Source organism: Chelonia mydas, chromosome 6 (genome assembly GCF_015237465.2).
Source record: "Chelonia mydas isolate rCheMyd1 chromosome 6, rCheMyd1.pri.v2, whole genome shotgun sequence".
In the NCBI taxonomy this organism is placed as follows: Eukaryota; Metazoa; Chordata; order Testudines; family Cheloniidae; genus Chelonia; species Chelonia mydas.
The window spans coordinates 67,154,190-67,170,310 of NC_051246.2; the positions used below are offsets into that span (position 1 = coordinate 67,154,190).

Consider the following 16,121-nt stretch of genomic DNA (forward strand, 5'->3'; position numbering starts at 1 on the left):
GTGGGACTTTTGGCACGAGGAAAGGCTGCAGGATCAGCTCCACTGTTTGGGCTTTCAGATCTTCAGTTGAAAGGTGCCACCACAGGGATCAGTTCAAAGATTTCCGTGCCATTAGCTTTACTGCCTGACTTCTAATCCACTGGATAAGAGGCAGTTAAAGGTCACTGTCAAACATCATATTTATAAAATAGAGTTCTTTCTTGTATGTTTGATAACCTTGGATTATTGAAACTGTAAAACAATTGAATCTAGTTTATTTTTTTTACTTTTATGAGGCGGGGTAATCATTTTTTGTCCTTTTTGTGCTTGGAGACTGTGTTCCTTTCTGTTTATAGTCAGCTTCACTTCTTGTTTCTCAGCCACTGGCACAAAGTTATTGGACTTGGGGTTCCAACTCTGTAGGGGGAGGGGTTTAAATCCCTGCTCCCCTTGCAAAAAACAACCTATCCTCACTGAAATTCCAAAAATAAAACTTTTGTATTCAGTTTGAGAAGCTGGATTTGGTGTTTAAACTATTTGACTGCATACCTTTTGGAGCCATACCCCTAGCTCAACCTTTATCTTCCTCCCACTGACTGTGGGGAGGTGAAGGAATAAAAGTCTAACAGCCCCTGTTCATTTCTCTCTCCCTGTTCTCATGTCCTGCAGCATGTCTGCTCCAGGCTGAGCTGGTGAATTATGAGCGAGTCAAGGAGTATTGCCTCAAAGTGCTTAAGAAGGAAGGAGAGAACTTCAAGGCTCTCTATCGATCAGGCGTAGCGTTCTACCACCTCGGTGACTTCAACAAGGCACTGGACTACTTGAAAGAAGCAAGGTCTCGACAGCCAACAGGTACTGGTAGCCACAGGATTTTCACACTGACAGCCTTTACTCTTCCTTTCATGGAACCAAATCCATCTCTGGTTTAAGTGCATTAATTTCACCAGGAATGAATATGGCCTACTGTGTCTAGTTCTATTTCCTTTCAAGAATTCATTGGTAGCACAGCAGCTTTGCAGGGACATTGTCTGAAGGTATTAGCTTTTCAGCAGAACCTGGAAGATGGTGGTATTGCAGGGATGCTACCATTGTAAAGGAGATTTCCAACCTCTTTTTACTGAAGAAGAAGAAGAAGAAGGGAACTGTGTGGAGATGTGTGTATCTCCACACTGCCTTCCCTGCCTCAGTCCCAGGGATTCCTGTATCTCTGAAAATGACCATCAGGAGGACACACCTGCATCTTCTCCAAAGGAAAATTAGGAGACCATTTGGAGTTGCTTACATCCACACCTTCCATCATCTCAGTGGAGGCAGGTCTCTCTCTATGCCCCACTAGACAGGCACCTTCCTCTCCCCCAATCACCAGTCCATGTTCTTTAACTTTTACCATGGAATCAATTAGGTCCCTGTTCCAGAACCCACCACCTATTTGCCCAGTAACAACAACCTTTCATTTTCTGCCAGCACAATGGTTGCATATTTAAACCGGCCTGTAAGATTTCTTGGCCCTTGTAGTAACGGACTCCAAATCAGAGGGCAGTAGTGTAACTATTGTGTTGTTTACATTTTCCAAACAAAAGTAACGGGCTCTTGAGCACATGCCCAGGACTGTTGGCTTTAGTAACACAGGGCAGCTTTGTCCTTCGGGCTCTATTATTCATGACTTACTGGTGCCAGCTTTGACTGCCCTTTGACATATATATTTGAAGAGTTTATGTCACGTCTCCACGTAGGCATAGAGATTAAACTTACTGAAGTGTATTTTTTTAAAAGCAGTTCTGTGAAAATAAGGGAAAAGTTATAAGGATCCAAGGAAAACGTAATGGAAATAGATGCCATACACAAACATAAGCCCAGAGTGATTTCTCCAGCACGAGGGTGGAAAGGGAGTTGGTCTGGGCCCTGAGTCCTGGCAGAATGCTGCAGCTAGTGCTCCCTGAGCAGAAGGTGGAACAGGGAGGCTGGCTAACACTGCTGCCAGTGCTTGATGTCCCAAAGGAGTTGGGTCCAGCTGGAGTCAGGACATGGAGGAAAAGGCAAGCATGAGTGTACACTTAAAAAATAAAATAATAATAATAATAATAATAATAGGTGTAGTGAGCGCTGGAATCTTTCATGAGGCATTCTGTTTCCATCTGCCACGTATGGACAGAATGCCTCAAGCCTTTGGTCAGTACAGCTGTGCACGCGCCCCTTGCTCAGTTAATGTGCTTAAAGGCACAGTTTACCCCATCTAATCTATAGTTTTCACCTCCTTTCAGTTCCAGCCAGAGCCAGGAAATGCAAAGACTCATCCAAAAAAAAAAAAAAAAAAAAGAGAGAGGGGGTGGGGGTCAAATAAAAAGCTATCCTGCTCTTTTTAAGGTTCAAAGTAGTTTCAAATTTCAGTCAAAGTTTCCAGTCTGTCCTTATATTATCTGAATCGGTTTCCCCCTAGTTTTACTGCATGCTTTTCTGCTGTTTATTCCCTGCAATATTACATGGTCTGGTCGCGCTCATCTCTTTATAAGATAAATACCTAAGTATTCAACAGCAATGGCCTCAAGCACCACAGCAGGCTACAATGATACTTAGGGGGTGGCCCAAACTGCCTTTAATTCAGGGGAAGGACAGCTCTGGACCTGCACTCTGCAGCCTGGATCCCTCTCTAGTATTATTTACAATTACTATGACATTTCAGGTCATTATTCTGTTTTATTTATGGCTGTTTATTGAAAGTTGGGGGATATAGTAGGGGAAAGGGAAGTAATTCAGAGTGTATGTAGAAAGGAAGGAGGATAGGGTTGTTAGAGCACAGTAATGGGAGTCAGATGACTTCAGTGCTAATCCTGGCTCTGCCACAGTCTCACTGTATGATCTTGGATGAGTCACTTAACGTCTCTTGTCCGAGTTTCCCCCTCTGTGAAATGGAGATAAGCACTCTTCCCTGCCTCTGAAGGGTCAGTTCATTAGTGGTTGTAAAGCACTTTGAGTATTAGTATGATCTTGTTTTGTGCAATATATCTCTCTAATAAGGGGTGATTTAGAGATCAATCACTGGAAAACTACTCTGTCTGACAGAAGGAATTTTTAAATGGCAAGCAGGAATTCACTCACACAGGGCTTCCCTGTTCTAAAGGCTTGTCAGTACAGCAAATCCCTTAAGGCTATTTATTCCCCATCAAAGGTTAGCAGAGCTGGGATTGGCCTTTTCTCTACCCTCCCCCCTCAATCACAAACAGAGCTGAAAGGAATAAAATAGAATTGTGTAACTCCCCTCATTAGAGGAGACAATTTGGAAAGGGGAGTCAATTTTTACATAATTAAAGTAATCTGCAGCTTTCCATAAACTCTGTGATCAGAAGCTGATGAAAGCACATAGCAGAGTTGAAAGTGGTTTGAACTTTGAAGCAACCAAATATCGGTTTTACTTACGAGCCTCTTTGTTTTCAGAGAAGCCTTGGCCTCACCATATATGTTGTTCCACCTTTTCCTATCCATCGCTCTTTCGAGTCACAGCATATAGAAATTGGGAGTAAAGAAGGAACTTGAGTTGACCTCCTGGTCACATAGAATGCCAACAATTAGGCTACATGGACGCAGCCCCTTCTATTTATTTCATAGCAGGGAAATACAAAGACTGGGAATAAAACCCAGTTTTCCAACAGAGTAGAGTAGCACTCTAGCCACAGAGTCTGCCTTCTGTGTACTTCTATCTGTGTGATCTAGGAAGACTGGGAATCAAAACAGGTCACAGTCATGATACCACAGAGCATTAACCACTAGGCTCTATCTAGTCACTAATCCAAAACCACAAGGAAAGCAATAGACTTTCCGTTAGAGGGTATCTTTATATACTAGCATGAGCACAGTCCTGAGAATCAAGAAGTCTGGGTTCTATATCCAGCTCTGCTAATAACTTGCTGTAAGACTTTGGCCAAGGCACTTGAGTTCTCTGCGTCTAAGGTTTTACCACCTGTAAAGTGATCATTCCCTCCCTCACAGAGGCTTAATTCATTAGTGTTTATACAATGCATTGAAATGTTCCAAAACGAGGAGGTAAAATGTGCAGAGAATTATTAGTTAGTAACAAAGGAAAGGCAGAGAAAGAGAGAGGGTTCTGTTTGCTCTGTAACCAACTGCTGTGTATATTTTTCTCTGACAAAAGTGTGAGCTTGAGAGACGATGTCATGACTTGCCTGGGAGAGTTCCAGGTAACCTTCAGTAAGAATGTCTCCTGCCACATACCTTGCTACATCCTGTTCTGCCCCTGGCTCCTGAGGTATAGGAGAAAGCATGTGAGAAATTTTCCATGTGGGTGAATTTGTGCCATGAGTCACTGGCTCCCTTACCCATCAAGCTGGAGGGAGATGTGGCCTCTCATTGCCCAATCATGCACTGAACTCTGCCTCTTCTCCTCAGTCAGGCATCTAGCTGGTCCCTACGAGCCTGGGCAGGTGTGATTTCCTAGCATGCTTATTCAATTATCACTTATCACCTTCACTGGGCAGACATTCAAGGTGCAAGATGTGTGCAATAGGGAGGCTCATACAGGTTGTAAACCATCAGCTCCTGGAGTAGCATAGGATATGGATATTTGAATGAGGGTGCAGGGGACAAAGAGGGTGTTTGAGTTGGTATTGTCCTCCCCGTTCTATTTGGGGTCACATACGTTGCACATTCACTGCTTTTGTTTTTTAGAAAGATGGGTCAAATCTGCAACATTCAGATCCAGATCCTCATCTGAATTTCCCAGTGTCTGGGGCTTTTAGGTTCCAGGGTTTTAGTTCAGGACCTAAAGAGAGTGTGAAATATTCTGAATTAGCAGCCCAGGACATGGAAGTGCTTTATCCACAGAACAGATATAATGCAGACAGCTTCCTCATGCTGCCCTCTGAATGTACCTTAGACCTGACCTGCATAGGGTGAGGAAATAGTTTAGTCACCATGACCACTTGATCAAAGCTGCCAGACCTTGCAGCTGAAGATGACTCTTGAAAGGGGGAACGCATCCCACCTGGGAGAGCTTGAGAACCTCCCAGTGGTGCTCAGGTGCTGCCTCATACTCAATAGGAGCTCCTTGGGGTATCTGGATGTGTCTTGCTTATCTCAACAGGCCTGGCTGGGGCATATCACCATTTTCCCCTCCCCATTTTTACAGGAAACCTGCCATCCACAATTTCCTCAGTACACACAACAAACCCACCCACCAGCGTTGGACATGTTACCTGTTCCTCTTTTCTCCCTTTGCAGGTTCCACCCCTAGCTGGTGTAGTAGAGCAGGTCTGGGCAGGTCATGAGGAGCTGTGGGGAGAGGAGGTTGCACACTGAATCTTCGGTCTGGCACACAGTAGCCTAATTGACTGATTTCACAGGGCCTTGAATTTACTTAAACTGGCCTTGGTTGGCCTTATAAGGGAGATTGGCAGCAAGGAGCCATTTCTGAATGACAATATCAAAGAAAATTGTCTCTTTTTGCATTTTTTATTTCTCAGCCAACTTTGTCCTTGGTTGCTGTGTAGGTGAAAACATTCTCCCTCTCCTTCCACTAAGCCAGAGGAACATTTAGGGGGCATAGCTGGGACCCAGGCCAGCCTCCACGGGGGGCAAGGAGGAAGCGCTACTCAGCTCCGCTCCTGGCCCCAGCGCCTGCTGTTGGTCCTGGCTGCTGGCCCCGCACATGGGGCCCTGGCTGCTGACCCTGTCCCCAGAGCTGCGCGCTGGTCGCCCTGGCTGCCAGCTCCACGCCTGCCGGCCTCAGTTCCTGGCCGATGCTCCTCTCCTGGCCCCGTCCCTGCCCCTAGCTGTTGCCCCAGCCTCAGCCCACTTACCCCTGCTCCTGGCTCTGGGAGGTGCAGACAGGGATAACGGGGGGCAGGGGCACAAGGTAAAAAGTTTGAGGACCACTGTACTAAGCAAAGGCTATCTGGCTACAGGGCTGTAGGGCATCACTGAGGCAAGTACTTCAAGGGGATTCAAGGAAGGATTAGATACATATGAACCGGAATAGTGTGTGCATTGAAACCATCTAGAGATAAGTAATCGCACAGGATAGCAGTCCTCATGCTTCCGAGCAAGCAGATCCTCTCACAGCTGGGGTCAGGGATTAGAAACCACACACATTATACATGCTGTAGCAGTGCACAATTATCCAGGAAATAGGCTTTCAATTTCTCACCTATACCGCACTGTAGACTCACACAGCACTCTGCAAATGGAGAACAGGACACATTCCTTGCCCCCAAGAACTTACTGTCCAAAATAGACATGGCAGCAGAAAGAACAATAGTGCAAGTGTGGGGACTATTTCAGGGGAGAAGCTAGGAAGGATTCCCAGAAGTGGGTTTGAAGGAGAAGAGAGAGGTAACTTGGTCAGCCAAAAGAGGGATACTTTCTAGGCATAGTGGCAGCCTGGCAGAAAGTGGGCAACCAGGAGCTGGAGATAAATTGAACATGGGAGTTGAAAGAAGTAAGAGAAGAGATGTAGGTGGGGCAAGAATGTATAGAGCTGTGTAAATGAAGATGAGGAACCTGAATATGATGGATTGAGAGACAGGAAGCCCATAGAAAGAACTCTATCAGAAAGCAATAGGAGATGACTTTAGGGTATTGGATAGAATGGACTGGGAGAAGGCAGGTGGGAGAGGAGAAGGTTACAATAGTCAGGGCAAGAGCTCACCAAGGTCTGGACAAAGATTTTAAGAGCGGGGATAGTGAGCAAAGAGCATATTTCTGTTCCATACAGGTGACAGGGTACTGGACCAGAGGGCCTTTCTTGGGGGCGCAGTTCCTATGGCCTGGTAACTTCAGGTGCAGTATTTATAAAAAGGAGTCATGACGAACAGCAACAGGAGCGTGTGTAGCTTTTTGTAAGTTTCTCACTGGAAGTTGTAATCACAGTGGGTGCATGTGTCCTCTTTCCCTGCAGATACCAATGTCATACGCTATATCCAGCTGACGGAGATGAAGCTTAGCAGATGTTCCCAGAGGGAGAAAGAAGCCTTGTAAAAAGGAACCTGCTTCAGTGACCAGGGGGACATTTCCTTCCCAGATGCTCATTGGGTAGATCTTTCCATTTGCTTCACCCTGTCCCCATCTCTCCATCCTCCCTCCGGCGCTCTTAATTTAATCCCAGTTTTAGAAGAGACTCGGACTCTGGGTTTGGCTGCTTGGCAGCACAGTGATCGTAACCCAGTCCCCTCAGTGGAAGAGCACAGTGGCTGCAGCCTGCCTGATTCCGGGACAGTGGCAAAAGGTTGGAGGAAGTGATGAGAGGCACATCTTTAGCCTTGGGCTGACTGCTTGCTGCAATGCTGCACTGAAGAAAACATCTCTGAGGCTATGATTTACCAACCAACAAACTGGAGACAAGCATTTCCTACTGGTAGCTATCACTGGAATTCTACAGAGCCAGAAAACTAAGAGAGCTGTTGGCCACTTCAGGAGGGGAAGCAGATTCCCCTTTCACCAGTTCCCCTGTGCCTTCCTCTCCAGCTCTGTATTTTAAGGCCCTATAGGAGTTCACGCACTCCAGAACCAATGCCAATTAAAGCCAGTCTAAACATCCTTTTAATAAAAGCACAGAGCACCCTGTGATACTCCTAAACAGCAGCCCCAGTGCTGGGGGAGTGGGTTCTGGGAGTGCTGTGGAACTCGGAAAGGTGTGAGGTGCACTGCACAGTGTGGGGCTTAAACTGTGGAATAATTATCTGCCAATAAAAATTGTGAATGGTCACCAATTCCACACATTACTTTTAGAAGGGATTCCTGGGTTCCTAATCTCCAGAGAGGCAGCATAGTCTAGAGAAATAAGCATGGGGCTGGGAGCCAGGAACACCTACATTCTTATCTTGGCTCTGCCAAGGCCTTGCTGGGTGGCCTTGGGCAAGTCACTTTTCCTCTCTGTGCCTCTGTTTCCCCATCTGTACAATGGGGACAGTAGCTCTTCCCTACCTCGCAGGGGTGTTAGGGTTTATTAGTTAATGTTGTAAGTAACATTACAGTAATATACAGTGCTAAGTATTATTAGTACACTGGATTGAGGTTGCAGTCTGTCTGGCTTGTGTTGGTGCTTCCTGTGTTCTTTCCTTTTAGAGAAATTAATGCTTGTGAAAGGTACAGGATTGACCACCCTGGATTGAAGACTTGTATCTTCACAGAACAGGTACCATCAGTCCAAACTTCCCCAAATTCCCCCTTAGATCACATCTGGGGGGTCAGCAGGATGTTCAGTCTCCATGGCCCATCAGCTTTTGGTCTTTTTGCTGAAACTGCCAACGAGGGGGTCCTTTAGTGATGTGAACACACATCCACTGGGAAACAGCCCTTCTCTCCTCCCTACAAGTGATTCCAGATGGTGCACTAAGCACCCCTCATGCAGTCATGGCTTTCACTCAGCCAGCTGCATGTGAACTGGCTGTTGTCTCCCAGCTGTCAGTATGGAAGTGAGCAGTGTACAGCACAACTGATATGTTTGATGTGGAAAGTGGGCTCCAGTATCCCCAATCCAGTCAATGGATACATTGTATTTTCTGGGCAAAGTAGAGGGTCAGCGTAGATAAATATCCAGAACAGCTGAAACATATCGCTCAGAAAAACGCCCAACATAACAGCACAATGGTGCCACCTTAAAGTCAGCATCCAGGATGACCGCCCTGCTTGCCCACCCCTAGGACTGGCCCTGCCTCCACTCGCCAGGACCAGGATGTAAGCAGGTAAAGAGACTGGAGCCACTGCCACCAACATCATAAGTCCAGGGTGAGGGTAGACTAAGGAGAGAAGATCTTTAGATGACCACGCACTGAACCTCAGTGAATATAGGGTAATATAAAGAGAGAGCTAGAAGGCTGTCTGGCTAATGTGCTAGAAGGGTGTACAGTACTTTAGAAGACAAGGTCCCTGCCCCCAGGAGCTTATACTAAATCTTCCACAGGTCTGGGGCTACTGGGGAGCAAAGGGGACAACTGCACCCCCAAACAATCTTCAGGGGGCCCCAAATCGTTAGAAAGACCAAAATTTGTACCATATCTACAGTCCTCATCCTTTAAATAAACTATTAGTTAGCAAAATACTGAGACAGTAGCCACATTTTACTTTTTTTAAACTCAAAATCTAAGCTTTCCAAAGGGTCTAACTAGCCCCTGGATGGTTGTCTGTTTTTTAAATAGGATTCCAAAATACTCACTTGTCACTCCAATAATGGGACTCTACAACCAGCTCTGACCCTCCATGCCCTCAGTGAAACCTTTATGATACACCAGTTCACTATGCAAATGTAATATGACTGGGACAGAGATGGCAATCAGTTATTTATCCACCTATTCCACACAGTGTCCCTGCTCGACTACAGCTCACGCCCCAGAGCTTCAGAGGGTGCAGCAATCAGCAACCAGGAACAATCCTGCAGTGTGTGCAAGAGTGGATGAACATCCCCTCACTGTCACCTGCTAGGTGCTGCAGGGAAGCACGGAAAGCGTGTCTGTGTGGAGTGGGGCAGTGGACTTGCCAGTTTTAATTAATAAGACACCTACTTTTGGTCCCTTCTGACACACTCAAGCCCTGAACTTGAACTACTGGGGTGGGGTGCGTGCATTCACCCCTCCACACCCTCACAGCCCCAACTCTCTTGAGGTGGGGCTATTTGCAGGCAGTATATGAATACTGTAACTCAGTCACGTTACCTCGTGGGAGGCAAAGGCCAGGCAGAGGGAGGTGGAAGACAGACCGTGGGCCAAGCTATTTGGGGGAAGGAGTAGGACCAGAGAATGAGGTCTAAGCTGGTGATGGGGAACAAATGAAGACGTAAGCCTGTGGACTTGGACAGAACAAGAGCTAAGCTGGAAAGAGACCAGAGGGTCTAGCCAGATTATTTGCAGCAAAATAAGACCCAGTTTAATTGGCAGGATACACAGCAGGGGAAAAGGACAATGAGATTAGAGGTGACTTTCCAGCTGTGGGGGCAGGAGAGACTTCCTCCCTTTGTCACAGAAACATTTTTAAATATGTGAGAGAAAATATGAACACAATCAGGCTGCAGAATTTTTCCGAACACATGAGGACCATTACAATTGAGGAGAGGGGCACAGGAGTGGAACAATCCTTCACTTACATCAAAAATAAGAGGTTGCTGCTTTTCAGAAGAGACATAAAGTTGAGGTCCTGGCCACTTGTGCTCATAGAAGATCTTGATGACTCTTTCATTAGTCTGAGGGCATTAACCCCCAAGTCTTGACCAAATTCCAGGTACAGCATTTATATGCTAACCCCTTGGAATTTCCCCACCTGTTCCAGTTGTATACAATGCGCTTCACATCCTCTCTTAAACTGTAATATAGTGTCACTGTACAGTATTAGACAGCTGAGCCATTCCACCCCAGAGGTGGCTGCATTTTGGTGGTGGGTAAAGTGACATACCAAGAGGCTATGTATTGTTCCTCATTTAAGATTTCAGTTCAGTCTGTTGGTTGTTCCCTTTTCTTTGGGCTCAAAGCAATCTTTCATGGAAGTTGCTGATCACATGGCCCTTCTGCCTCTTCCCTCACCTGCCTCTATACACACACACACACTTACTGAATTCCTGTGTGTAACTTCATACTTAGTGCTGTGATTTGAAGGATTGGGAGGGCTATTTCCACTAACAAGAGGTGTTGTGGGAGGGTGGCCCCATGTGGGATTCCTTGGGTGGTGCTCCCTGTCATCAAGAGCCCGTCCATTGCTCCAGAGTTCATTAGCAAAGCTATTAATATCATCACAGGCTTAATGTTACTCTATGAGGCTCATGTTTGTGTCACTGCAACCAACGTTAGATCCTAAAGAAATGCCTGTTTGGATTCTCTTAGGGTTCCTAGGTTTCTAAATGCTCTGGGTTATGTAAGGTCTGGCACATTAGGTTCTGCAGGCTTGTCCTTACCTGGGTGATGGTGGTGAAAAGAGAGGTCACCTTCCTGTCTGCACGAATCCCTGCAAATCTGCAACTTAAGCCAGGTGAATTCATAGCGGCTTGATGAGAATATAGTACCCAGTCATCAAGCACAGTGGGGCCACTCAGGACCCTGTAGAGAAAGTGGGGAAAGACCTCAGAACCAAAACGCTTCCAGAACCAGAGGCTCATGTCACCTGAGCTAAAAGAGCCTCTTCTTCAGCTGTTGCAGTAATGGGCCCACCCAGCTGCGTATTTCAGATTCAGGCCAACTGTAGGCAGTGGTACATACAAACATCCTTTCATTACAGTGATGGTTGCGGGGAGAGGATTCCTTTGGTGTGGAAGCAAGATACAACTGTGCACCAACAAGGAAATTAGTTGGTTAGCCTAGTTTGTCTTATCCTCACTCTTGGTTGCCTGCATTCCCTGGCTTAGGGAAAAATTGTGCCCTGCATTGCACAGGTGAGCTGGGGGGGGAAGGGTATGGCAAACTGCTTCCCTTCCTCACCCCACCAGCGCCTTGCACAACTGCATGGGAGCAGAGACTGATACACTGAACACTCCCAAGCATTGATTGCTAGACTGGGGACCCAGCTAACAGGCTTGCTGGTCTTCCACAGACTGGAGCAAAGAAGCAGGGCCTCCAGATTCCCTCCGTCCATACAGCAATGAGTAGCAGGCAGTAGGGCTATGGAGCAGTGCTCACTGCAGAGTGCCTTGCCTCAGGACCCCTCTGCCACACTAGCAGGATGTTTACTGGAGCTAAAGCCAGGCTACTACAGCTCTGCTACCCTTGTCCCTTGAGCATGCCTTTGGTGAGTTGGGGCAGGATCTTGCCCCTACCTAGCAAAGGGCTCTAAGGAAGAGAGCTCCAGTCCACGCTCAGAGGCCAGTGAGAGGCTGCATGTTTTCCATGCAGCAAAGTGGCTCTGCTGAATGCAGGTTAGAAGGGAACAAAGAAAAGTACCAGGTGGCTGCCTGTTCGATGTGCTGTAGCCTAGGGAGTGAGGGTGCATTACAGGAAGGGAAGACTTCATAGGAACTATTCCCAGCCTTCCTTGTTCCCTGGGCATCAGCCAAGCTTTACAGATGGTGGCAACTCTGCAATAACCAGAGTTATCCAATAAGCCTGCTGCTTCCCCCCTGCCACTACTGATTCTCACTAGTTTCCTGAGTCTGCCAGGGAAGGGCTGAATCTCGGCCAGCTACCCAGCCCTTCTGACAACCACTATATGTGGGGAAATGGAGCGTACCATTGGAGCGGCACAGGGTATTTTGGGAGGCAGAGTGTGATACTTGAATTGGAACTTGTCCAGGATATTGGGCTTAGCAACCATCTTCATGTGAAAAGTACCAGTGGATCTTCAATGACCACAAGTGGCCAGGACCTTGGTTTTATATCTCATTTGAAACACAGTGCCCCCGGCAGCTCAGTGCCCCCCTAGCACCATGCTTGTGCACTGGTGCAGGACTGACTCAGAGGGAAGAGTGAATCACCAGTGTCACTCCCTGTATTCTCCTTGGGAACTGCGTGAGGCCAAATATATGTTGCCTTGTGTTTTGTCAGCTCCACGATTCACAATCACGCCTCATGACAAGTTGGCCGTTACTCATGTTAGACCCAAATTTACCTCAGGCCATGCAGACTGGTATTTATTACTGTGAAATTTCAACATCAGAAATGCAAAATCTGGACACAGATCATAGAAAACTTCATACACATCTGAAGGATTCTGTCAAGATAAAACTCCTATAGTTAATAAACCTGATCTAGGTTATGATTACCATAAACTGGAATTAAAACGGAAACCACTTTAACTGGCTGTTCTGTTTCATCATTTATGGCAGTGTTCCCCACCTTGTGTGTGTGCGTGCGCCAAACAATTCCATGAGGATGCAGGGGTGAGAAGAAGGGGAGTGGGAGGCCCATCCTCTACAGCCGCAGGTAGAGCAGCAGGTGACTGTTTGACTGCCTCCTGTCGTCTCCCCCTGCTCCTGCAGGGGTCCCCAATGCAGCTGACCCTCAGGAAGCATCCTGCTGACCCCGGCATCTTTCTGCCCCTGCAACACAGAGCCCCCATACTCCCACTCAGCTGTGAAACCACAGGCACACTGGTCTCACAAGCTGCAGCTGGATGCACCACCTGGAGCAGCTGTATGGCGAGTGGGGAGGAAGAGCTTCCAGCCGGGAGGGAGAAAAACAAGAAAGACCAAGCACGAATCCAATAAAACTGACCATGGGGAGAAGAGGAAAAGAAAACAGACAGAAAAGGCCAGGAAAGAGAGAGAGAGAGAAAGAGAATGTGCAAAACAAGGGAAGTGACAACTATAGGTATTGGGGGGTGAGGCAGGAGGATCGGCTGCAGAGTGGGATCAACCATCTGTCAATTCCTTGTCAGGGGAGGCTCAAACAAAAAAAAAAGGGGGTTGGTAATTAATTGATTTACGCTGTTTGTTTATTTTTTGCCTTTCACTCAGCTTGGACAGTGAAACTAGCCTGGTCAGTTCGCTTTGTATTTATGGCCAATTTCAGTTTTCATGCATTAGTCAGTGCTCTAGTGCCTGAGTTTTTGAAATAACAGGACTAGGTTTACATCCAGTAACCCAACAGTTTGCACTGAAATTAACTGAGAGAAACTATATGAACCCATTTCTGTTCATACTGAGTTTTGTTTAAAAAAAATAACCCCACCACGCATCTTTGGAGGTGGGGACTAAACTACTCGATCATGTCCCTTCATAGAAAAAAGCTCACCCCCTCTTCCAAATGACCTGAGCTGTCTGATATTAAACATACACATTTGTTTGCCTGTCCCACTTTAAAAAGGCCAATATTACATATTTGAATCTTGGGGATTTGCAAGCCATGATGAAATCTCAATAGCTTGATCATAAGCAGCTTCGATTTCACTGTCTGTCTCACTCACACACACATTCTTGACATGAACAGACCTCAGAAGAGTAGAAAAGGCCTCCTCTCTCTCCACCTGGCATGACAACATTTTAGATACAAAAGGCAGCAAGAAGAAAAATCCCACACTCTAACTGGAAGGATACTGAATGTATTAAAAACCTCAACAGGACCGTGCTTTTGCTATTTGTAATTACTGTTGATGGAGAAGGAAGAGCACCTGCAAACGTGAAATGATTTCGTCTACTTCAGCTGAACTGACAGGCAGGTAGAAATTCCTTGCTAGGGACCTTCATTTTGTGTGTGTGTTTGCACATACAGCAGGCTGGAAACTTAGCCTCACTGGCTTGCCAGAGGCAAATGGAAAATCAGTTTTGCTGAGAAAAGGAGGGGCGCTGCCTCTGAAGGGCTGGGGAGCCTGTTTAGCACTTAACCAATGTAGTGTCAGACCCTGCAAGGTGAGGAGCACCCTCAATTCCCATTGATTTGAATGAAATTAAGGGCACTTCATGCTGGATTTTCACTGCTTCAACAGGGTTTCTATCTAGAACAAGAGGTACAGGTCCCACTGCAGAAGAGGAAGAGTAGAACTATAATGTGGGTTTGAATGGCTGCTGAAACTACATCAGGTCACTTACGCTGCTTCATGCACAGAGGGCTGAAGGGGAGCAGTGCCCAAGACAGGACTGGGCTTGTCAATAAGAACAAGAGTGAAGGTGATACACTGAAAATTAGGGCTGGGCAAATGGCTAGTTACTGATGTACTGGGTCTCCCAAGGTTTAATTTTTGTATGGCAATCAAGCTGCACTGGGCACAAATGTGTTATTTAAAATGGGGCTCTCTGTTTGGGGTTGTTTTTTGTTTTTTGGTTTAGTGTTAAAATGTTTTCAGACTGCATGTTGAAATTTCCATCTGCTCATCAATGAAACAAGGAGAAAACCAAAGGGGAACATGAGTATCTAAGAACCTGAAAACCAGCATCTCTGCCTGGCTCAGGTGAAGGAGAGACAATGGGCGTGGGGCTTGCTGAACATGTGTGAGAGACATAGCGGAGGAGGTGCCTCTACGGGCTGGAGAGGAGTCTTAAGGAGCCAATCCTTGGAGCGGGGGTGGGGAGAGAGAGAGAGTGATGTTTGCTGCCCTGAAAGTTGGGGAGAGGCTAATGGGAGTGTCATGAGAGCCCTTGTGGGAAGAGGGAGAGGTGGTCTGGGAGGTACTGAGCAAAGAAGATATGGTAGGAGGGTAAGAAAGATGGAGGAGCCACCACCTGATCTGTCTCTGGGCCCCAGCTTCTAGCTTTTTCTGGATGACTCAGCCGTCTAGGGCATTTGTGCTACAGCTAAGGGTCAAAACGTAGGAGGGAGCAGTCAGACAGACAGCTGCCTCCTTAGGGGAATGGGGGAGATCAGCTGGAGGAGGTAATAGGCTGCTAGGTTTCTGCCCCAGGAAGAATTATTACAGCAAGTAAATATGGGTAGAGGAACAGTTTGGTCCCAGCCATCTCCTCCAGGAAGGAAGGGTTGTGCAGGTAGGTATGTAACAAAGCTGAAGTAAATTTGGACAATAAGACATTTCTGGTCTGCCATTGGTGATTGACTGTTTAGGGTGGGGGTGACCTGTAACATTTTTGGAGCGGACTTTCCCCTTCCTAGTCTGGATAAGCAGCTAAGCTTGGTTTGCTTTATCTGAACCAAACCTTTGAGTATAGTCTTTTTCTGTGCTTATACATCCCTTTGCCTATTTTGCTGCTTTTTATTTCTGTCAACACACACACCAATTAGCATACTGGACTATTTTTAACCGAACAGCCAGCTGCAGGAGATCACCAATAGGGATATAGAGCTTTTCCCTGTACTGTGGGTCATCAATTTGAATCCAGAGCAGGCGGTGGGAAGTGACAGGGGAGCTTTTAGCATCTGTTTTTCTGGTGGCTGTTTGAGGGTCTACAGGAAATGAGCTGCTGGGTCTCAGTCCGGTTCCCAGGAGTGAGAAGGGAGTTTAGTCTCCTTGATCAATTCAAATTGCCACCACAGGGAACAATTAGTGCCAATTGTGGGGATGGTTTTGGCGATGGGGATGCTTATCCTCAAGGAAGTGACCCAATGCAGTTTGAGCAGCTGTTCAAACCCACATTATAGTTCTACTCTTCCTCTTCTGCAGTGGGACCCGTACCTTTGGTTCTAGATAGAAACCCTGTTGATATTTCCATGTGAGGTGCTGGGGAGAGCTATGAGACACCACTCTTATACATGCAGTTTAATTGCTGGTAGATTTTTGGTGTTCTCTAGCTTACCCAAAAAGAAACATATGGACAAACAGGGCTGGCTCTC

The 16,121-nt window shown here is 46.6% G+C and overlaps 1 protein-coding gene and 1 long non-coding RNA gene across 2 annotated transcripts in view; one reads left to right on the forward strand and one right to left on the reverse strand.

Annotated features, from left to right (window-relative positions):
* The window catches only part of TTC9 (tetratricopeptide repeat domain 9), a 32,689-nt gene extending 23,959 nt beyond the window's left edge, over window positions 1-8,730 (forward strand). Inside the window, exons 2-3 of the mRNA XM_037900310.2 lie at window positions 649-831; window positions 6,887-8,730. Of these exons, the coding sequence (XP_037756238.1) occupies window positions 649-831; window positions 6,887-6,966 (263 nt within the window). The 3' untranslated portion in view covers window positions 6,967-8,730. The remainder of the gene's footprint in view (window positions 1-648; window positions 832-6,886) is intronic.
* Window positions 1-16,121, reverse strand: part of LOC122466120 — a 62,284-nt gene that overhangs the window by 21,613 nt on the left and 24,550 nt on the right. The window lies entirely within an intron of this gene.